The following is a 24309-nucleotide window of genomic DNA, read 5'->3' on the forward strand; positions in this document are numbered from 1 at the left end:
CTCCAGTTTCAAATGTTATAAAGATAACATATCATTGTTGATCTCCTTCAATGCTAGAAATGAGCATTAATTTGAAATGGCGTTTCATGTCATTTTTGATCCAAAATGAAAGGAAAAAAAAAATTTGTCATTTCCTGTGACATCAAGTAGTGCACACACTACTGCTCAAATAGTGCACACTGTTACTTGAGTATTACACTAGCACCTTATTTATCAATTGGCATAGAACTGCACAATAGCACATCCTATTGATATTGTCCCAAAAGAAAACAGGATGATCCGGATGCGGAGTCCTTTGAGGCTGCTATATCCACCCTGTAAAACTCACATATAAAGAATTGGACTGAAAACAGTCTATTGTTTTTAAACATGTGAGCAAAGAACATCGCAGACAAGCTGAAGTAGCGGTGTTCTTTGCTCACGTTTAAAGACAGACTGTTTTCAGTCCAATTCTTTATATGTGTTTGCAAACCATTGGACCCCTGAGGAAGGCGTGTTCGCCGAAACACGGACTGTGTACGGTCTGGTTGGATTTTTATCACAGTATTTTTTATCATTGTACTTTTTTAATTGAATTTTCATGGTTTTATATGTCAGTGTTTAAAAAATTATCTCCAGAACATCTGTATCCAGTTTTTGTTTTTGTCTTCATCGGTGGATTGTTTTCACTATGGATCATTGGGTCTCCCCATTTTTCTTTTTTGTAAGCGTTCCCAACCCTTCATCAAGCATCTGACCACCAAGAGCTAGGTGGGGTTATCAAGGCCCATCGCCCTGTGAAAAATGTAATACTGGACAAGGAAGCCGCTACCCTGTTCTTCTTCACTCCATTCCGCCAGCAATCTGTAACAAGGCATGCGTGTCCTCCCTTTTGGGATAACGCCTCAACCTTGGTTTTAATGCCTCAAACTTGATGGGGGAGAAATCAGCTGCATTAGGTGTGCAGGCGGTGGCTTGCTACTGGGGGCGTGTCTCTACTTGCTTGCATTGTGTGGTACCCCGCAGGTGTGACAAGATGTGCCTGAATCTACAGTTGTTCCATGTAAAAATCCCATTATTGAATTGCCTACATGTGGAAAATTACCCTGGGGAAACGCACCTTGCCTGAAACCCCCCTCCCTGTCAGGCAGGAGAGTGAGTGCTAGGAGTACTTGAGTTTGAGATTGGAAATGATGTTGTGCTTCCCCCTCCCCAGGACAGGGTGAGTGCTGGGTGCATTGAGATGGAGTTGGAGTCCCCCCCCTCCGCACCCAGGAAAGATCATGTTGTGGGAGTGCTGGAGGGTGGGGCTGGGTATCAGGTCATCCCCACCCCCCCAGGAGAGTGAGTGCTAGAAGTACTTGAGTTTGGGATTGGAAATGATGTTGCCCTCCTCCTCTCCCAAATTCAGGAAAGGGCGAGTGTTGGGTGCATTAGATGGAGTTGGAGTTACCTCCCCTTTCCAGGACTCAGGAAAGAACATGCGGTGGGAGGGCTGGGGATCAGTTCAAACCCTCCCTCCCCAGACTCAGGCGAGTGCTGCGAGTACTTGAGTTTGGGATTGGAAATAATGTGCCTTTGTGAGAACTGAAGGCAAAAATCCCCCCCCCCCCAAGGAGTCAGGATAAGGTTGAGGTTACACCCTCCTCAGGACTCAGGCTACTGCTGGGAGTTAGGGTGACCTTTATTAGAGCATCAGCAGACAAATAAATATAGATTAGGACCAACAAACATGCAAGTTTGTATTCTATATTGTAACCTGTATATTATATACAACGTAAATTACTTGTTTTGCTTAATATTATCCATTCCATGAATATTTGCTGGAGTGAGGTGACTAAATCTCCCTTAAATTCATGGCTGACAGTTGATCACCCTACTGAGAATACAGGGGATGGGGGGGGGAGGATACCCCCAAGCCCCTACAACCCCACCCCCAGAAATCAGTCCTGGGGATTTCCTCTGGGAGAGAAGGGCACGAGCAGGGGCTCCACATGGCACGAGGAAAACCGACACGACGGGCCGCGCGAGAGTGGCGCGCGCGACAGCGGCGGGGGACCCGGCGCCCTCGAGGCAGCGGAAGTGGCGCGCGCGGAGACGGCGTGCCTCATCGGCCCACGGCTTAAGGACGCGCCCTCCGCGGCCATGAACGGCGACGGCCGGACCGAGCCCTTCCCCCCTCCCGCTCACTGTAAGTCTGGCAAGCGTCTGCCCGAACAGGCCGCGAGCCGCCGCGTGCGCACTCCCGGGCCCCGGAACCTGGCTGAAGGCAGAGCGCGAGGCCCGGGAACCTGAGTGGCTCGCGCTCGGCGACAGCGAGAACTGGCGAGCGCGAGCGGGGCAGGGCTGTAACACGCGTAGAGGAGGACAGGAACGAACAGGGCGCTCGCTTTAGCGGATGTCCTCGCTCATTCGTGGTTTTAGGGGGGAAGAGGGCTGCCAGGATTCCTCCCCCCCCCAAAAAAAAATAGCAGGCTCATGGGCATGTAATAACAGGTCTCTCCGTTTTTGTTTATTTATTTATTAGCATTTACTCATTGGCTATTCACTATATCCCTCAGGGGACATGCTTTTGGAAAACCACTGCAAACCTGGGCTTTGCAGTCAGATGTTTACTATCTGGCTTCTTGGTTACAGTCAGGGGCTGAGGCAGTCCGGGCTTTCCACCCGTGCATGCATGCACGCACTTGACGTCCTTTTGCTTAACAACTTGTAATTCCAAGTCTCTGCATTGTAACTGAGTAAAACCCGCCCTGGCTCAGCCTTTCTCCTAACACCAAAGTAACCTTACTAGCCACAGAAATGCAAAAGGTTGCAATTGCATCAAGTTTTATTTTAAGTGACCCAGTTCAACGAGATAGGCTTACGGTTTTCAATCTTATGTTCCAGTGTTCTGTGGAATTTTTAGTTCCTATGTCAGCATAGAGTTGTCAGAAATCCAGGTCTGACATGAAAATCTCCCTCCTGGCAGTTCTGTTCATCATCTGGGGATTCTGTCTGGGAGAATTTGTGGAATCCCAGACATGAGCCATTGGCAAGTATGAATTAGAAGATACTTATATAACATATGGTCATGCTTCCAAAACTGCCCACTCTGGCATAAAATAGACAGGGTTGCCATATACGTTTTAAAATCCTGCCCGTTGATCTTGAAAAAGCAGCCCCAAAACCAGTAAATAAGATAAAAATGACTGTACTAGACTGAGTATTCCTGCCAGTTTCATAAAGATAAACTCTCAAATATGCTGACACTTCAGAAACTTTGGCATACGGTACATCTTTCTGAAATCAGATTGTCATGACCTTGTAGCCTTACCAAACAGCCAGGAAAACTAACTCAAAGATAAATAATGGTGGGAAGACCTTTGTCCATGCCCGGTTTTAGATTTTCCATCCTCCCCACTCTCCATTATTTTTCCAGTTAAACTAAACAAAATGTACACATAAAAGTAGCCCCACGAATAGGGAAAGAAAAACTCTTTGAGACTGCCAACTCCAAAAGAGCTACACTAGATCATGTAACTGAAGTGGCATATTAAATATTCAGAAAGTGTAAAATAACTCTTCAATAATACCAAAACCGTGCTCAAGAAATTGTGAAATTATCAGACCAAACATCAGGACAAGCCCGGTTGTTAGAATGCTGTGGCTTCACACTTCAATCATTGCACAAGGTTTTATAGTGGCAAAAAAGCTCAATGGATACAAAAAAACTTATCTGGTGCTTGTGGAAACTTGGAATAAAGACTCTGGGTCCTACGCATTTCGCGACAGTTGCTTCAGAAGACCTTTTATAACACTATTCAAAAAAAGACGTGGTCTATGAAACAAAAAATAAACAGGTTACAATCTGACAAACAACAAAACAAAAATTCACTACAAAAAAACCCAACCAGATAAAAATAACACTCCTGGTGACTTTAGAAAAGTACCCGTCTCTCCCATTCACTTGAAACTTCAAACTGCAAACAAAGTTTTTCAGACGTGCTGCTCTTTCCGAAACCGGAAATGACATCGCCTGCTTGACGCGGGACACTTGAAACATAAGAACATAAGAAATGCCATTCACCGGATCAGACCCTAGGTCCATCCTGTCCAGCGACCTGCACACGCAGAGGCCAATCCCGGTGTTCCCTGCTAAAGATCCTGTTTACCCATACCCCTCAATATGTTTTGCAAGGAGGTGTGCATCCAACTTGCCCTTGAATCCTGGAATGGTGGTCTCCGACACAATCTCCTCCGGGAGAGCATTCTAAGCGTCCACCACTCGCTGAGAGAAACAAAACTTTCTGATATTTGTCCTGAGCCTGGTGCCCCTCAGTTTCAGTCCATGACCCCTTGTCCAAGTCACATTTGACAATGTGAATAATGATGTTTTTTGCTCTATTTTGTCGAATCCTTTTAGTATTTTGAAAGTCTCTATCATATCCCCTTGCAGCCTTCTCTTCTTGAGGGTGAATAATCCCAGTTTTCTGAGGCGTTCATTGTAGCTCAAATTCTCGAAGCCTTTTACTAACATCCAATCACTGCCAAAAGTCCAATTAAAGGAGCTTACTGATGATGTAAGAAAGCACACCACTCTACTTCTTTATTAAGACCCAATAAAAGTACATAAAAGCGGCAACAAAAAAATGGTCACTTGCGACCAGAGTGTGTTTGCCTGTCCTAAATTACAGATGCTGGACAACACTATCAAAGACTACTGATACTGAGAGAATGCAGATGCACCTTCTTGGCACCGCCCAACATCTGCTAGCAGGGATCCTGCCGCTGGCTGTGCTACTAACACACAGCCTCCACGGTGCCAGCAGACTAAGGAATGGGAAAGATTAGTCCATGCGTAGAGCCGAGGAACGACCAGAGGCCTCCCTTGTTGCCTCCAGCCCCCGAAATGACCAATCATGGGGAAAACCAAAAAGACAGTGCCCGCCGACGCTCAGCCTCGGTTACTGATGCTGCCGTTTACCGTTGCTGGCGAACGGCAGTTTATTTATTTAATTATTTTTCTTTGCCGTTGTCCCCAGAGCTCAGAACAAGCTATGGCACCTCTTTTATTTCCTTGCAGTGGGGGCTTGTCAAAAGAGAACAGGGTGAAAAATGTGTGGTGACATCACAGGCAAGTCTTGCGAGCAGGGTTGTGGTTCCTTAAAAAATTTTCTTTACGAGGATGCATTGGAATCCTAGAACCATTAATTTCTATATATGTTATTTAGGATTCGTAGCTCTTATCAGTCCCTTTGCCTTACGTTGTACCCCTTTTTCTTAAACCATTGTAGTTCACCCCCTTTCCTTTTGTTTCTGTATGTCCTGATTTTAAGTCTGTCTTTGTACTTTTAACTTCCTTTTGTCCCCCATAATTTTTAATATGTACCATGGTCGCCCTCACCTGGAGTACTGCGTCCAGCACTGGTCGCCGTACATGATGAAGGACACGTTACTACTCGAAAAGGTCCAGAGAAGAACGATTAGAATGGTTAAGGGGCTGGAGGAGTTGCTGTACAGTGGGAGATTGGAGAAACTGGGCCTCTTCTCCCTTGAAAAGAGGAGACTGAGAGGGGACATGATCGAAACATTCGAGATAATGAAGTGAATAGACTTAGTAGATAAAGACAGGTTGTTCACCCTCTCTAAGGTAGGGAGAACGAGAGGGCACTCTCTGAATTTAAAAGGGGATAGATTCCATGCAAACGTGAGGAAGTTCTTCACCCAGAGAGTAGTAAAAAACTGGAATGCTCTTCCGGAGGCTGTTATTGGGGAAAACACCCTCCAGGGATTCAAGACAAAGTTAGACAAGTTCCTGCTGAACCAGAACGTACGGAGGTAAGGCTAGTCTCAGGGCACTGGTCTTTGACCTAAGGGTCGCCGCGTGAGCGAACTGCTGGGCACGATGGACCACTGTTCTGACACAGTAGCGGCAATTCTTATGTTTATGTTCGTATAAGTTTGGAACTGCAAAGTAAGAACGCTTTATTTCAAGTAGACTCCCATCTAGCGCTATGAACAAAGGGTATTACCATTCTATTATCTTTTATTTTATTTTTTTTTTATATTTATCAAATTTTACATTTTATAAATCAAGTATCCACTTGTACAGAAAGTTGAAGAAAAGCAGGAAAATATTACTCATAGGTAAAATACATAATAATCAACTAAATAAAAATAAATGTTTAGCTTAAATTCAGCTCAAGTCCTCTAAATTAGATCCAAGAAGGATGAGGCGGACATATTAACAGATACTAACAAATATCAATTCAAATATTAGGAAAACAAAGTCCCTTAGCTGAGGAAGGATATCATTTATTCAATTACACCTCTCTTGATTTCCCTTCATCCAGTCGAGTTCCTGCCAGAAAAGCTGTCAACTGGAATGGCTCAAAGAATACATATTTCTTCATATGGTACTGTATTACACATTTGCAAGGGTGTCGTAGGAAAAAAGTCCCTCCAAGAGATATAACACCTGGCTTCATCAAAAGAAATTCTCGCCTTCTTCTCTGGGTTTCCCGTGCCAAATCTGGGAACACTAATATTTTATGTTCAAGAAATTCTTTCATTTTATTTCTAAAGTACAATCTAAGCAACCAGTTTTTATCTGGCGCAAGAGCCACCGTAAGAAGCACCATTCTATTATCTTGAATAGATCTCAAAGTTCTTAGACAATAGAAAACTCTATGCACAAGGAATAGAGCTTTAAATTCAATTCTATAATGAACAGGTAGCCAATGATATTACAAATAAAGAGGTGTTACCCTATCAAATTTTTTTCTTAAAGCCTAGAACTTTTATTGCAGTATTCAGATTCCTATTTGAGGTACTCCCTATTTGTCCCGGTGGGCTCATAATCTAACGTACCTAGGGCAATGGAGGGATCAGGCGATCTGCCCAGGGTGACAAGGAGCAGTGTGGGTTTGAACCTACAACTTGCAGTTCTAACCACTGAAAACAAAACAAAAAAAGTTTGGCACTACAGGTCAGGGATCTGCACAGGGAAGATATTTTTGGTTTGCTTGGCCTTGCCCTCTGATTATTGGATCTTCTTTTGTTCATTTCATGCAATCATTTTATATTATAACATTTTATTGAAGGAATCAAATAGATATACAATAAAATGATACAAAGAGATTTTCATTACAATTAAATTCATTAAAAAAAACCAAACATTTGCAAACATGTTTTATCATTCCTCCAAAATATATTTTAAATATCTAATCTATTTTCCCCTATATCCCCCTTTAATTTACAGCAGAATGTGTACCACATTCCTGTACATCCCTATACTAATGGGAGGTAAGGGGAATTTTCAAACTGTCAGCATCGAGGTGAAGTACGTTAGATTATGAGTCCACTAGGGACAGAGAAAGAACCTGTATATAGCTTTGATTGTAACACGGAAAGGCAATTACACTTCTCCCTCCGTATTCGCTGTGATAGGGGATTAACAGAACCACAAATACAGAAAAACCGCAAATAACTTTTTCATGTTATTCGCTGTTTTCTGTTAAAAACCATCGTGAATATGGTGAAACCGCGAATAACATGGTGGGAGACCTGGCCTGTTCCTGAAGGAGAGGCAAAACACGAAAGTGCTGGAAATCAGCGATTTTCTCTGTAAACGCTTGGAATCGGCGATTTCTCAATGCAAGCTGATGTAATTTGGGGGGAGGAGCCAGCAAGCTAAAAACCGTGAATAATCAAAACCAAAAAAACGGAGGGAGAAGTGTATATCATTGCATGACCCGTATATACAAGTGAACTTCCAATACTTTTCAAAGAGAATGTAGATAAACTCGAAACTTCAGATGAAGTGGGTATATATCCAGTGGAGTAGAAAGGGGAGGGGGGGGGGTCCGCCCTGGGCGCCATCTTCCTCGGGTTGCCAGCAACCCTCCTCTCGACCTCCCCCCTTCCCACTCTTTCCCCTGCCAGGCGCACGCCCTTCCCTTATACCTTTTTAACTTCTGCGCCAGCAGTCACCAACTTACTGTCCGCGTCAGCTTCGGCGCTCTCTCTGACGTCACTTCTGGGACCTGCACCTAGGAAGTGTCGTCAGAGAGAGCGCTGAAGCCGACGTGGGTAATAAGTTGGTGGCAGCTGGAGCAAAGTTAAAAAGTGATGGGGAAGAGGGCAGGGGAGGGGCACCGCTTACCCTCGCTACTCCACTGGGATTACAAAAAATCTTGAATCGACAGCAGTGCAAGAGGGTTCTAGTTTTCATTCTATGGGCTTAGATATGTGCCACATGAATCTGATTGTTCTCCTTTGCTTATTGGACACAAATTTGTATTGTAATAATACCTCAGCAAATAATGATGACCAGGGGAATGGCACTGATAGGGGAACACCAAGGATCTTGTTGACTTTGATAGCCTCGATCTATATGTAAATGCCAGGTGTCTTTCTGTGCTCTGGCCTATTTTTAAGACTATTTGTAAGACTTTTTGGTTGTTGCTACTTCTCTGTGCTTCCTTCATTCTGCAGTTCCTGGAGACGCTACGGTTCTAGTGGAGCTGAGTCCAGATATTCACATCTGTGGACTTTGCAAACAGCAATTTAATCATCTGGATGTCTTTGTCACTCACAAACAAGGTGGCTGCCAGCTGCCCAGTGCCACTTCTGGTGTTCCCAGTACTGTCCAGTATGTGTCGGAGGAAGAAGTGCAGGTTACACAGTCCCAAAACACAAGCGGAGCAGTTACTTCAGAGACTCAAACCATCACAGGTAAGTCATAAAAACATGCATCCAGCAGAATTTTTTTTTTTTTTTTTAATGCTACTCTAATCACTGGACTTCATGTTCTGTTAAAAAACAACAAATCTACATAATAGAAAATTTTGAAGTATTTGGAGCCAGAAGCATGAGAATAATTTGCAAGGTACTAGATTACACTTCTCCCTCCGGATTCGCGGGAGATAGGGGCAGAGCCGGACTGCGAATGGCGAAAAACCGCAAATATCTGGCTCTGATCCACCCCCGCCTCCCTTCCGCCTTCCCGGCCTTACCTGGTGGTGTAGTAAGCTTTCGGAGCAGGAGTGATCTTACGCTCCTGCCCCGTGCAGATCGCCATTAGGAAATGGCTGCTGTGAGTTCCCGTAGTCTCTCGAGACTAAGATGGGAACTCCCTACAGCTATTTCCTAATGGCGATCTGCACGGAACAGGAGCGTAGGAAGATCGTTCCTTTCCCGAAAGCCCACTAGACCACCAGGTAAGGCCGGGATGCCGGGGGGAAGACTTAAGGATGTTTTTTTTTTCTTTTTTCCCCCTCCCAAAAAATCACGAATATGTGAAATTGCGTTTAATGAAACCGCGAATAGGGAGGGGGAAGTGTAATGAGAAAGGTAATCTGTATGTCTTTCTCTCATTCTGCATTTAGAATTAAATTTAAATTGGTACGTTTGTCATTTAACTTTAGAAAGAAAGGCAACTATGCAGCCGGGTCTGATAGGTTGAGATGACAAAATAAATTATTATGACTTGCTTCCTTTTTAAGTTCTTGGGGGATTTCTTGGCTAGAGGAAGGGAGATTGGGAGAGGGGTAAGGGGTTCTTTGTTGCATAAGTGTTAACATACAAATTAAAAAAACAAAATACAGATGAGTCTATCTGCCTTATGCAGGTGACCTAGCAGGGTAGACAATCTGATATTAAAAGGTTTTGGATGATACTAAGCTTTGCGATTAGATATTGAAAGGGAGGGATGGTGGGTATGAATCAAACAGGGAGTCCTGTATGCAAAGAAGGAAAACGAAAAACTGGATTGGCTAGTTGGAATTTTTCTATCTTCACTTAATGTTGCTAAAATAAAATGTCAGGCTACTGAGCAATTTTTTCTCTCAAAATAAAATGAGTTGTTCTCTGTACTGTGTATCTCAAGCTGGTGTTGGGGGTGCTCTCTAGGCAATCTGGATCACAGGCTATCCACAGTGGATTTGCATGGGATAAATTTGCATGCAATTGTCTGTCAGTGCATATTAATTGTGGATATCCTGAAAACAAACTGGCTAGGGACGACTCCAGGAATGGCTTGAGAAACACTGCTCTATATTTTTTCCTGTATTTAAAAATGGAATGCAGCAGTTTCCTAGTATCAAAGAATGCTCTCCACTTGTACGTGGCCTGGGTAGGTAAAAGCTGTATTCAAAATATTCTGGAACATTCTCAAGTTTAACTTGCACGTTTCTCAGTCTCTGCTCCAGATTTTGTGTTCGAGCACGGTTATCAAACTTATCTACCCAGTGAAAATAGTGAGCCTCAGACGGCGACTGTTGTGTCCATGCCAGCCAAATCTCGCTCCAGAAAATCTACATCCCTACAAGTGCAAAAGAAACTTGACTGCTGCTTCCCAGGTAAGGTATGAGCTGTAACAATGGGGGCCTGATCCATATTTGGGGCCACGCTAAATGCCTTCTGTGCTTTTGATGCAGCATCCACAACAAAAGATTATTTTGTGTCTTGTTCACACCCCATGATTGTTATTTTCAGAAGAACCAGAATAAGATGTTATGTAAATATCATCCTGTTTTATACTGTTTTACCAATTCTTTAATATATAAAGGAGTCATGTTAAAGACCCATAGTTTGTGTCTGAAGCTCAAGTTGATGAACACATTGATAAATCATGTTAACTCTCGATTTTGTGACCACCATTCCATAAGTCATCTGCTTGCATGTTTCTGGAGTACAGTAATTTAATCATATAGAAATGAAAGTCTTAATGAGGTTCATTATTTTGGATTGCCGCATTGTATTTTCTCCAATAAAGATTTTGTACCTTGTACATCACATCTGCAGTTTTGACCAGTATTGTATCCTAAATATGTCTACAAGAAGATTTATAGGCTTCTGGCAAAACCAAGATCCAACCATAAATTTGCAGTAGATAAATGGGATTATAGGATACCTGGATCTTCAATCACATGGAAGGTTTAAAAGCCATATTTATTTATTTATTCAATTTTCTATACCGTTCACCCAGCTCAGAACTGTGTACATGAATTTATTCAGGTACTCAAACATTTTTCCCTGTTTGTCCCGGTGGGCTCACAATCTATCTAATGTGCTTGGGGCAATGGGGGGATTGAGTGACTTGACCAGGGTCACAAGGAACAGCTGGAGTTTGGACCCACATTCTCAGGGTGCTGAGGCTGTAGCTTTAAGCACTGCGCCACTCTAGAAATCAAAATGTAGTAAAAGTGAGCCAAGTACAGGACAATCACGCCATTGTGACATCACTGATGAGGCTGTTTCTTAGGCATTGGTGGAACGAGGCATTATGATGTCACAATACCAGCTCTGGTTATCAGAGGGTGAAGCTTTTCACAGTATTTATTTATTCAATTTTCTATACTGTTCTCCCAGGGGAACTCAGAATGTTTTACATGAATTATTTATTCAGGTACTCAAACATTTTTTCCCTGTCTGTCCCGGCGGGCTCATAATCTTTCCAATATACCTGGGACAATGGGGAGGATTAAGTGACTTGCCCAGAGTCACAAGGAGCAGGGTGCTGAGGCTGTAGCTTTAACCACTGTGCTAATATGCATTGAGATCTTGTTTGGTTGAAGGTGTTATCAAAATTCAGCCTTTCCATATTAGGAAAGTATCATACACTGTTTAAATTTATAACTTTAAATTGGTACGCCCAGGTTTTAAAAAAGACCGAAGGGAGGAGCACTGTAAAATTATTTTGGCAGTTTAAAACTTTCTGTGCCCTATTTTCAGTATTTTTTTGAAGGTGAGGTATATTGTGAGAGTCTGCCACCACCCCTACCAAAAATTTTTCCCGCAGGAACAAGAGAAGGAGACGCATGATCCATTGGAACAATCTGGTTTTCTGTGGCATGACTATATGTAGTCTATGCATCTTCTGCAGTTTGTAATTTCACGTTACCTTGAACTGAGATTCATAGTTCATATCCTAAGTCTATCCTCAGAAGTTTGCTTTAGGTTTTATGTTAAAAGCTAATAGCTACTTATTGTGCCCTAGATACAACATTAATCATTCTAAATCAGTGGTCTCCAACTCAAACTCTTTGCGGGGTCACATTTTGAACTTGTAGGGACTTGGAGGGCCTCAAAAAAAAAAATAGTTAATGTCTTATTAAAGAAATGATAATTTTACATGAGGTAAAAACTCTTTATAGTTTATAAATCTTTCCTTTTGGTTAAGTCTTTATAATAATATTGTCATTTATAGCTAAAGAGACATATGATCAAGAAACTGTTTTATTTTACTTTTGTGATTATGATAAACATACCGAGGGCCTCAAAATAGTACCTGGCGGGGCGCATGTGGTCCCCGGGCCGCGAGTTTGAGACCACTGTTCTAAAGCCAACATAGAATCTTCCTTTTTATATGATATAGAACTTGGATACAACTAAAGCATCTGGAAGTTTTTCATAGTACCAAAATTTCTTCATTGCAGAGAAAAGTTATTAGGGCTGGATTTTTGAAAAGCTGCCAAAATTTAGTTACCGACAGGTGTCTAATTTGCGGATTTTAATTGGTTTATTGCGCTATTAAAAAAAGCCAATTAAAACCTCATCAAAAAATTAGGCGACGCTAGGCAGCTTCTGGGACCATCGCCTAGTGACATGAAAGCCTGGAAGTGGATGTGTTTAAGGGCGGCACCAGACTTCGGCATCACTAGGCAACGCTAGCCGTGATTTCTGCAGAGACCCTAGGTGCAAGAAATATAGGCCTTTAAAACCTTGACTTACAGCCTCTTGTACAAAGCCGCGCTAACGGCCCTGAAGCCCATAGAGATTTAAAGGGCTTCGGGGCTGTTGCCACTAGCACGGCTTTGTAAAAGAGGCCGTTAATTTCCGGCGCCTAGGGTCCTTGCTAGGCACCAGTATCCCTGATTCTGAAAGCAGCACCTGGCTGTGATTGAGACATGGCAGGTGCTGCTTACAGAATCAGCCCCTTATTGCATAAATTATAGCAATGCAACTTCTTTCAGTACTAAATGGGACCTGTGTATTAACAAAAGCCAGCTAAGCATTCTGTTACGTCCCTTCCGGATTCAGTAAGCTAGATGTTCATTGCCCTCCCGCAATCCGGGAGTTGCAGAAATCCAAACACTTTTCTGAGCACATGCTCCTCCCAACTTTAGAGAGAGAGAGTTGGAGCCCCCTGCAGTTTCAGTTTCTGCAAGCAATCCGTGCAAAAGACTTTTGGATATGCTCTGTATCTTTTTCTTATTTTTTCGTTTAAAGTTTGTGTGTTTTTTCGGTGGCTTCAGGGAATGCTGTCAGTTCCTGTTCAGCTTGTGAAGTGAGAGGTCCTGGTCTGGATTTTTCCCACTGGTGTGTGGCGCACAAATATATTGTATAATGAATAACAAGAACTAAGATTCATTACTGAAGCCGAGATCAGCCTGTAGCCTCTGACGACGCCAACAGGCGAAACAGATTGGTGTTGGGCAATTGTACTCAGTTTATGGTGAACAGCGATACAAGGAATATGAAGATAATATCTGTTGGAATACCATTCATGAAGTGATAAGTTTGCACAATATCAAGAACTTTTTGGCCAGTATATGGACAGTACTGCAATAGAGTAGTTTTGATATGAACTTTTATTGGGATGGTTGGGTAGGTAGTTAACGGTTTTAGTAAGTTATTTATGTGTATATTTATATGATATGAAGTATTAACACATGTGTGGGGTAAAAAAATTTTTTTTAAACAAACTGTATAAAATAAAAAGAAGTGATTAATGAATGTGTGGGAATTTTAGTTTATAAATTTGAAGCAAATATAGCCCTTTATGTTTATAAAATATATTCTAGTATAGTAGAGCTATTGAATTGATATGATAAGTCCCGAAATTGTTTAGATTGTGGTAAACCAATGAATATGCATGAGATCTATTAGCATACAATGAAAGCAGTGCATGCAAATAGATCTCATGCATATTCATTGGGGAAATCCTGAAAACCCGACTGGATTGCGGCCCTCAAGGAGGGACTTTGACACCCCTGCTCTATGGCCTCTGGTTGGTCGGGTTATCCGCCGGATAGCGACACATCCTAGCCTTGTGATTCTGGTTGCTCCAGTCTGGCCTCATCGCCTCTGGTATATGAATTTCATTCATCTTTAGTGGGACAGGAAGTTTAAATTTTCTCTTCATTACAACCTTCTCAGTCAGGTGACCATGGAGAACATACCACACTTTGGTCTTACAGCATGGCTCTAGAGCACTCAGCCTTGCTGAGGCACAGTTATTCAGAAGTGATCATCTTGACGCTTTTGAAGTCCAAGAAACTCTCAACTATGGCTTCTTATGCCTAAGCTTGGAAGGCTTTCCAATAGTGGTGTGCTAAGGACTGGGTGGAGTCTGAGTGAGCTCCCATTTTGGTGGCCCTGGCCTTTCTTCAGGCAGGTTTAGATAAGGGTTTAGTGATGGCCTCCCTTAAAGTTCAGGTAGTAGGCCTTTCATTCTTCAGGGCATACAGGTGTTCTAGGTTGCTTTCTGCTCATCCGGATATGACCTGGTTTCTGTGAGGGGTGCTTTTTTTGTGGCCTCTCTTGCATCATCCTTTCCCTTCGTGGAATCTTAACATCGTTATACAGGGCCTTGTGGAAGCCCCATGTGAGCCACTAAGACTCAAGACTTTTTATTTTTGACAAGACTTAAGACATTTGAGCCTCTAAGACTTAAGCCGCTCAAGACTTTCTGGTCGCCTTTGTCTCTGCATGGCGTATTTTGGAGCTTCAAGCTCTTTTGTGCAGGGAACCCTTTCTCCATATCAAAGATGCCAGAGTTCTTTTCTGTACTGTACCTTTTTTTCTACCAATGGTAGGTTCTGCTTTCCAAGAGGTTTGTTTGCCTGCATTTTATTCTATAGGCTCAAAGCGAAAGGAAGTTGGACGTAAAGTGAGTCTTGCTCCACTATTTGGAAAGGACTAATGATTTTTGGCTGTCTGATCTCCTCTTTGTCCTGACTTCTCCTCCTTGGCGTAGTTGGCCAACGTCTATGACCTCAATCGCCCTATGGATTTGTATGACCATTTCTGCAGCTTATATAACTGTGGCAAGCTGTTACCGGTTTTCCTTAAGGCCCACTCAACTAGAAGTGTTGCTGCTTTGAGAGCAGAGTCTCATGCGATTCTTCCAGTTGACATTTGCAGGGTGGCTTCTTGGTCCTCTCTTCATACCATTACCCGGGTTTTCTGGGTGGATGCGGCGGCTCGCTCTGATGCCGCTTTTGGGACCTCAGTGTTGCAGGCAGGCTCTTCTGACCCTCCCTAAAGCTGCCAATGCTTTGGTTCATCACCTAACATACTGAATCCGAAAGGGATGTAACAGAATGGAAGATTAGATTTTCACCTTCAATAATCTTCTTTCTGTTAGTTCCTGGAGGATTCAGTATGGCCTGCCATCTCAGTTGTTCTGAATTGCCTGCTTTCTGCCTCGCTTATTCTCTTCCAGCCAATTGACCAATCCTGTGGGGTGTTTTCAAATTTCTGTAAGTATGCAAAGTTAGTTCTACATTGTTTCTTAATGGTTTTCTGTGTTGCCATTGTCTGTTTGTTGCTTGTTTTCATGTTTTGCAGAGCAGACCAGTTCACATATTGTTTATGTTGCTGGGGAGCTTCTCTAGTACCCCCTTCCTTGTCATGGATTTGTTCAGGTATGTTGCTTGGCTTTGGGACTGAACTTCAGGGGGATCTAACTCTCTTAAGGTGGGAGGAGCATGTGCTCCGAAAAGTGTTTGGATTTCTGCAACTCCCAGATTGCAGGAGGGGATTGCACACCTCGCGTACTGAATCCTCCAGGGACTAACAGAAAGAAGATTATCGAAGGTGAAAACCTAATCTTCCAATCTCATTGGTAATGAGTCTCTTCTATTGTATGAATTAGAAGAGTAGTTACCTGGCCTGAAGTCACTAGATGCTTGCTAATGGGCTTTCACTTTCCTAATTTCTACTTTGATTTTATGTACAGGTTGCCAGTTCAAAACTGCATATGGTATGAAGGACATGGAGCGTCATCTGAAAACTCACACAGGTGAGGAGTTCTCTTGGCAAATGTACTGGGTTCTCTGCTCACTCATTGGAATACACCCAGGCAGTCTGGGTTTCTGGCTGTCCACAATGAGAAAGATTTGCATATAATGAAGGCAATAGGGGGAATTTTTGGAAAAAAAAAAAAAAAAAATCCCAAAACGTTCTAAGTTCAACTTAGACGTTTCCAGCTGAATGTCCATTTTAGAATGGCAAACTGCTGGACATCCAAATATCCCCGAAGATTTAAAATACAATGCCAGGAGGAGGTAGAGGGTGGAGTCAGGAGCTGGTGACGGGCCTTGCTGCAGGATTCTGCTGGGACTAGGGTGGAGCTCCTGGGACCCCCCTCCCAAACCAAACAACGTTCCACTGTTCATGTGAAGTCATATGTGCATATCTGTGATTATTCTAATGAGTTAACACATGTATTCAGTGCATATAACTCATAAAAGGCAATTCTATAAAATATACCTAAAGTACGATGCCAGTTGTACACCAAAGTGGCACTTAAGCGTTGGATTGGCACCATTAATTGGCTCAAGCCTGTAAGTGCTTGGCACTATTCTGTAAAACTGGCATACAATTTGTGTAACGTGTGACCCAAAGTGGACTATGTCTGTGGTCAGAGCATGGACATGTCACTCTATGATGCATGCAACTTATAGAATGCTGTGTTGTGCACTGCATGGCACTCCTCGGTGCAGCAACTTATACCAGCCATTGAGTGTTTGCACCTATGTTTTGGCATACCAAAGCAGTTTTGTGCCTGTATTTTGTAATAGGTTAGAAGGCCTCATCACCATCACAGAGTTGGATTTAAGCATGCCCCCTTGTGGAACTTTATAGAATTGCACCCTTAGTCCCTGATTATATAAATGATTCCTAAAGTAGGCCCTAGATCTGCGTGCCTAGCCAATGTAGGCACCTAACTTTTCTTTTTCTGTTCTTTTCTGTATTATTTTCACTTATTGATAACCGAGTGGAGCTCCAATTGGTGATGACCTAAACTAAAATGACAAATCTAAGTTTTAGTTTAGATTAGATTAGCCTAACTTTGATATAATTGCGCCCTTAGGGGCAGATTCTGTATATGACGCCGGTCTCAGCAGCCGCCTAAGCAGCTGCTAAGAATCGCACACCGGCATCCTATACAGAATTGCGTCTGCCCTAACAGACAGATGCCTATACCAACCTAACTGGCCCGATTCTCTACCTGGCATCCATGTCGTAAGCACCGGTTAGAGAATTACATTGCCATCAACTGATCACAGAAAGGAAATCCCCCACAAAGTACACCAGGCAGGAGGGATGCCCACTCCGTCCTGCTGTCCCCCCCCTCTGAAACCGCCGCCACCTCTCCTGACTCCCCCCCTAACATCCCCCTAAAGCTAAAAAAAACCCTTGACACACCTAAGTCTACCCCGATAACCTCTTCCTCCCCCATACCTGAACGAAGAAAGTCCGACTGGAGGGATGCATTCTGGGATACACCAGGGAGGGACCTAAGGCTCTGATTGGCTCAGACGCCTAAGGCCTCTCCCATAGGCTGGGCCTTAGGCAGCTGGGTCAACGGGAGTCTTAGGCCTCCTTCCCAGTGCATCCCAGAAAACACCGGGAAAGGGAAGGCCCACCATTTTTGAGTGGAGAGCCTGCCAGCCAGAGGTTGTGAGCATCCCTCTTGCCAGACTTTCTTCGTACAGGTGTGGGGGTGGGGGGTCGTCTCTTTTAGGAATTTATCCAAACCTTTTTTAAATCGCGCTAAGCTAACTGATTTCACCACATTCTCCAGCAACAAATTCCAGAGTTTAATTACACATTGTGTGAAGAAACCACACACACCTTGGGCAAGTTTAAGTATCCCTGGGCATCTCCCTGCGCCCATGACAGATACCTACAATGTAGGCGGCCTGCCTCGATGTTTTTTGTTTTTTTTAGAAAACGTGCGTCCCAATTCGCTGGTTAGACAGCAGTAGGATGCCTACTGCTGCCTACAGTCGGAACACAGCTTATAGAATTGGCCTCTTAATGTATACTCTTGTTCTACACATTTAAAAGTGCTGCAACTTATACATAGAAGGTGCTAGGTAATAGAACAGCAGATTAAATTGGTTAGTAATAAAGCTTTTTGCCTTTTAAGGAAATTGTGGGTAGTACATAAATATTTTGACACAGCAGTGTTTGCAATTATAGTTCAATCATTTATATTTTCTCTGGATTATTGCAATATAGTATACTTGGGATGTGCAAAGGGGTTGTTGAAAAGACTACAGACAGTACAGAATCCTGCAATTAGGGTGATCTTTTCGGTCTCTAAATATGATAGAATTACATCATTTATCCCAGGACAAGCAGGCAGCATATTCTTAACGTATGGGTGACGTCACCGACGGAGCCCCAGTACGGACACTTTTAACTAGAAAGTTCTAGTTGACCGCACCGCACATGCGCGGGTGCCTTCCCACTCGACGGAGGAGAGCGTGGTCCCCAGTTTCTTCGTTTCCGCGGAGCGAAGAAGACGCATGTGCTTTCAATGGCTGTTGAAATTTTCTACTTTGCCTTCCCGCTCGCGTAATTTTCTTCCTTTTTTGCTTTTTTCCCTTCAGGTTTCTTTTTCGTCTAAAAAAAAAAAAAAAAAAAATTCTTTAATTTGTCTTTTCCTTTATTTTTCTGGCAGGCCCCGGCGGGGCCTGTTGCCAACATACAGGCCTCCGGGTTTGATTTTGCGGAGGCCGTGTTTCCATTCATGCCCCTCAGCCGGGTTTTAAGAAGTGCCAGCGGTGTGCACGCCCGATCTCTCTCACTGACCCGCACAATTGGTGCTTACAGTGCCTGGGTCCAGAGCATCGGGCTGACACCTGCACCCGCTGTGCTACTCTTAAAAACGTACGTTAAAGAATAGGCAGATCCGGCAGAACATCCTTTTTGACACCGGATCTGCCATGGAGTCTGCCACACCATCGACGGCGCCGCTAAAGTCGGCACCGACTACCTCCACACCGCCTGATCCTTCCTCGGGGTCGATGGCGTCAGGTAAGCCGGCTAAGAAGCCTTCCACTTCCCTTGAGCGCCCTCCTGCCACGGCGGCGACACCGGTCCTCCCGGCATCCAGCCGACCCCGTAAACGCTCTGCCCCGATTTCGGTGAGTGCCTCGTCATCGGCCTCCTCATCGCCGGGGCATAGAGCAGCACCTATGGTACCGAAAAAGAAAAAAGCGGTACCGGTGCCTCCTCTGGACAACCGCATTGCGGCCATACTCCAAACTCAATTACAGGAGCAGCTACAGCAACAACTACAGCACCTGTTGCCAACAATATTGGCCCCGCTCCTTCCGGTACCGGACCGGCCCGAGCCTCGAACCATACCACCGGAGTCGACTCCATCGGTACCATTAAACACGTCCATGCCGGTGCTCGCGGCGGAACCCATCAACCCTCTCGTGCAACTACACTCTGATGCCGATCCTCTCCGACATCGGGACCGTCGCCAAGCCGACCGAGACCGGCACCGCTCCTCTTCCCCCGGTACCGTCTCCATGCGTTCTGGCAAATCTCTCTCTAAGACTCGCCACGCAGAACCATCCACACCACCGTCCACACCACCGCTTGTATCTAACTAGAGTTACCCAGAATCATATGAAAAACAGGCGCTTTTTGTAGAAAAATTCCACAAAATACTGCACCATCATGTCCTGACGTCCATTACATTACTGTCCCATAGACATCACCCCCTACTGGCCACGAGCCACTACTGCTCAAGCGGGAGTCATAAGAACATAAAAATAGCCTTAGTGGGTCAGACCATTGGTCCATCAAGCCCAGTAGCCCGTTCTCATGGTGGCCAATCCAGGTCACTAGTACCTGGCTAAAACCCAAGGAGTAGTAAGATTTCATACTACCTATACACACCGACGTCAGGGACCCGGACCTCTGGGAAGAATCCCAACCCGGTACCGACGATGAGGCTTCTTCAACCGACGAGGAGCCCTCCACAATCGATACCGGTTCCAAGCCTGAACAATCCTCATTCACCAAATTTCTTCGGGAAATGTCAGCGGCTCTCTCTATCCCATTAGAATCTGACTCTTAAGAAGTCACAGGCTTTCTTAGATGCCCTAGACTTCGAGCAACCCCCCAAAGAATTCCTAAAGTTACCCGTCCACGACATCTTACGGGAAACTTTCTACAAGAATTGGGAGAACCCTCTCTCGGTACCGGGGGCCCCTAGAAAACTGGATAGTCTCTACAGGGTCATCCCTATCCCGGGGTTTGACAAACCCCAACTACCCCATGAATCTCTTCTTGTCGAATCCACCTTGAAGAAAACCCAGGGATCCAGTATTTATGCTTCTACCCCTCCTGGCAGAGAGGGCAAAACGATGGATAAATTTGGCAAGCGCCTTTATCAAAATTCAGTGCTTGCAAACAGAGCCAATAATTACACCTTTCACTTCTCCTTCTACATGAAGTATCTGGTTCAACAACTCTCTTCATTACAAAAGTATCTTCCTGAACGTAAGGTCCCTCTTTTCCAACAACACATTTCCAGTCTGCTCCAACTCCGCAAATTCATGGTGCGCTCTATTTATGATTCTTTCGAGCTCACCTCTCGAGCTTCGGCCATGGCGGTTGCCATGAGACGTCTGGCCTGGCTGAGAGTTTCCGACCTCGACGTTAACCACCAAGACCGCCTGGCTAACGCACCTTGTCTTGGTGATGAACTTTTTGGAGAGTCCCTAGACTCCACCACCCAGAAACTCTCTGCTCACGAGACCAGGTGGGATACTCTCATCAAACCGAAGAAGAAGACTCCGCCTGTTCGCCCCTATAGACAGCAGTCTTTATACCAACGCAGATTCTCAGCCAGACCTCTTCATCCACCTCCGCAACAACCTCGCCGACCTCGTCAGCAACAGCAAACTCAGGCTCGCTCCCAATCTCATCAACCTGCCAAGCCTCTCCCTCAGTCAAAACCTTCTCAGCCCTTTTGACTCCTTTCTCCAGGGCATAGCCAGTCTCTCACCAGCGTTACCTCTTCCTCAACCTATCGGAGGACGCCTGCAACTTTTTCTCAGCCGTTGGGAGGTCATCACGTCAGACCAGTGGGTCCTTACCATCATTCGCCACGTCTACTCTCTTAACTTCCAGACTCTTCCACCAGACAATCCTCCCGTAGAGTCTGCTTCTCACTCCTCTCAAACCCTCCTCCTTCTCAAGGAGGTTCAATTCCTCCTTCTTCTCAATGCCATCGAAGAAGTCCCCCAAGACCAAAGGGGTCAGGGATTCTACTCCCGCTACTTCCTGGTACCCAAGAAGACAGGAGACCTACGTCCCATCCTCGATCTCAGGGACCTCAACAAGTGTCTGGTCAAGGAAAAGTTCAGAATGCTCTCCCTTGCCACGCTTTACCCTCTTCTCTCTCAACACGACTGGCTATGTTCCCTAGACCTCAAGGAGGCCTACACTCACATTCCAATCAATCAGACTTCACGTCGCTACCTCCGGTTTCAGATACAGCACCATCACTACCAGTATAAAGTGCTACCCTTTGGCCTAGCATCATCGCCCAGGGTGTTCACCAAGTGCCTTATTGTGGTGGCGGCCTTCCTCAGGTCTCACAACCTCCAGGTGTTCCCCTACTTGGACGATTGGTTGGTGAAAGTACCTACGTCTCCGCTTGTGCTACAAGCCACTCAACACACCATCTCTTTCCTCCATCTTCTGGGGTTCGAGATCAACTACCCCAAGTCGCATCTGCTTCCCACACAGTGACTTCAGTTCATTGGAGCAGTTCTCGACACCACTCTGATGAGGGCGTTTCTCCCCTCCGACCGTCAACAGACCCTGCTCCATCTTTGCCGCCAGGTGCTCCTTTATCACTCCATCCCTGCTCGGCAGATGATGGTCCTCCTGGGCCACATGGCTTCCACGGTCCATGTGCTCCCTCTGGCACGACTCCACCTCAGAACACCTCAGTGGGCTCTAGCCAACCAATGGTCTCAGACCACGGACCTTCTTTCTCATCCCATCTGTGTGACATCATCTCTTCAGCGATCTCTTCAATGGTGGTTGAACTCCTCCAATCTTTCCAGGGGTCTGCTTTTTCATCTACCCCCTCACTCCATGGTCATCACCACGGATGCCTCCCCCTACGCATGGGGAGCCCACCTGGGAGAACTTCGCACACAGGGTCTCTGGATCCCTCAGGAATGTCAACATCATATCAACTTCCTGGAACTCAGGGCCATGTTCTATGCACTCAAAGCTTTCCAACACCTTCTCTACCCTCAGGTTCTTCTCCTGTGCACAGACAACCAAGTCGCCATGTATTACATAAACAAGCAAGGCGGCGCCGGTTCTCCCCTCCTCTGTCAGGAGGCCATCCGCATCTGGACCTGGGCCACGGCCCGCAATCTCTTCCTCAAGGCTGTCTACATCCAGGGCGAACAGAACTCCCTGGCCGACAATCTCAGCCGCATCCTTCAACCTCACGAGTGGACTCTGGATCCGACCACACTCCACTCCATCTTTGATCGGTGGGGCACTCCTCAGGTGGACCTCTTTGCAGCTCCTCACAACCATCAACTGCCCCTTTTCTGTTCCAGACTCTACTCTCCTCATCGTCTGGCCCCGGATGCGTTCCTGCTCAACTGGAAGGGTCGGTTTCTCTATGCCTTCCCTCCACTTCCTCTGATGTTGCGGACGTTGTTCAAACTCCGCAGAGACAATGCCACCATGATTCTCATCGCTCTTCGGTGGCCTCGCCAACACTGGTTCTCTCTCCTGCTCCAGCTCAGCTCCAGGGAGCCCATTCCTCTTCCTGTGTTTCCTACTCTACTTACGCAGCAGCATCAGTCTCTACTACATCCCAATCTGTCCTCGCTCCACCTGACAGCTTGGTTTCTCTCGGGCTGACCTCTCCACAGAATCTGTCTCAGCCTGTCCGTCGCATTTTGGATGCCTCCAGGAAACCGGCCACCCTCCAATGTTACCATCAGAAGTGGACCAGGTTCTCCTCTTGGTGTCTACTGCATCACCACGATCCCACCTCATTGGCGGTGGAAACTGTACTGGACTATTTGCTCTCTCTGTCCGACGCTGGCCTCAAGTCTACCTCCATCAGAGTCCACCTCAGTGCCATCACTGCGTTCCATGAGCCTATCCTCGGAAAACCTCTTACGGCTCATCCCCTGGTTTCCCGGTTCATGAGAGGCCTCTTCAATGTCAAACCACCTCTGAAGCCTCCTCCAGTCGTCTGGGACCTGAATGTGGTTTTGTCAGCCCTCATGAAACCTCCGTTTGAGCCTCTTGCCACTACTTCACTCAAATTTCTGACATGGAAGGTGCTTTTCCTCATTGCCATCACCTCTGCCAGGAGGGTTAGTGAGCTGCATGCACTGGTTGCCGACCCACCTTTCACTGTTTTTCACCATGACAAGGTGGTTCTGCGTACCCATCCTAAATTCCTTCCCAAGGTGGTCTCGGACTTTCACCTCAACCAGTCCATTGTTTTGCCTGTCTTTTTTCCCAAACCCCACTCTCATCCTGGGGAACAGGCGCTGCATACGCTGGACTGTAAGCGTGCCCTTGCTTACTATCTTGATCGCACCAGGGCTCACCGCTCATCCCCTCAGCTCTTTCTATCTTTCGACCCTAACCGTTTAGGTCGCCCTGTCTCTAAACGGACGCTTTCTAACTGGCTTGCTGCCTGCATTGCCTTCTGTTATGCTCGGGCCGGTCTCTCACTGGAAGGTGCTGTCACGGCCCACAGAGTCAGAGCTATGGCTGCTTCCGTGGCTTTCCTCCGTTCCACGCCCATTGAGGAAATCTGCAAGGCTGCCACTTGGTCCTCAGTTCACACGTTCACTACTCACTATTGTCTGGATGCCTTCTCCAGACAGGATGGACTCTTCGGCCAATCTGTGTTACAAAATTTATTTTCCTAATGGCCAACCATCCCTCCTCCCCCTCTGTTAGCTTGGAGGTCACCCATACATTAAGAATATGCTGCCTGCTTGTCCTGGGATAAAGCACAGTTACTTACTGTAACAGGTGTTATCCAGGGACAGCAGGCAGATATTCTTAGGACCCGCCCTCCTCCCCGGGTTGGCTTCTTAGCTGGCTTATCTTAACTGGGGACCACGCTCTCCTCCGTCGAGTGGGAAGGCACCCGCGCATGCGCGGTGCGGTCAACTAGAACTTTCTAGTTAAAAGTTTCCGTACCGGGGCTCCGTCGGTGACGTCACCCATACGTTAAGAATATCTGCCTGCTGTCCCTGGATAACACCTGTTACGGTAAGTAACTGTGCTATATCATCAAAT

At 45.5% G+C, this 24309-nt stretch overlaps 1 protein-coding gene across 4 annotated transcripts in view; it reads left to right on the forward strand.

Annotated features, from left to right (window-relative positions):
• The first annotated feature begins 1860 nt into the window (after positions 1–1860).
• Positions 1861–24309, forward strand: part of ZFP64 (ZFP64 zinc finger protein) — a 39081-nt gene continuing 16632 nt past the window's right edge. The window contains exons 1-5 of one of the 4 annotated variants that reach the window (XM_033914333.1): positions 2190–2475; positions 2869–3017; positions 8458–8697; positions 10161–10322; positions 15929–15991. In XM_033914333.1, the coding sequence (XP_033770224.1) occupies positions 10250–10322; positions 15929–15991 (136 nt within the window). In that variant the 5' untranslated portion in view covers positions 2190–2475; positions 2869–3017; positions 8458–8697; positions 10161–10249. The other 3 variants (XM_033914331.1, XM_033914334.1, XM_033914332.1) reach the window with 3 other exon arrangements.

The sequence above is a fragment of the Geotrypetes seraphini genome, chromosome 11, assembly GCF_902459505.1.
Source record: "Geotrypetes seraphini chromosome 11, aGeoSer1.1, whole genome shotgun sequence".
NCBI lineage: Eukaryota > Metazoa > Chordata > Amphibia > Gymnophiona > Dermophiidae > Geotrypetes > Geotrypetes seraphini.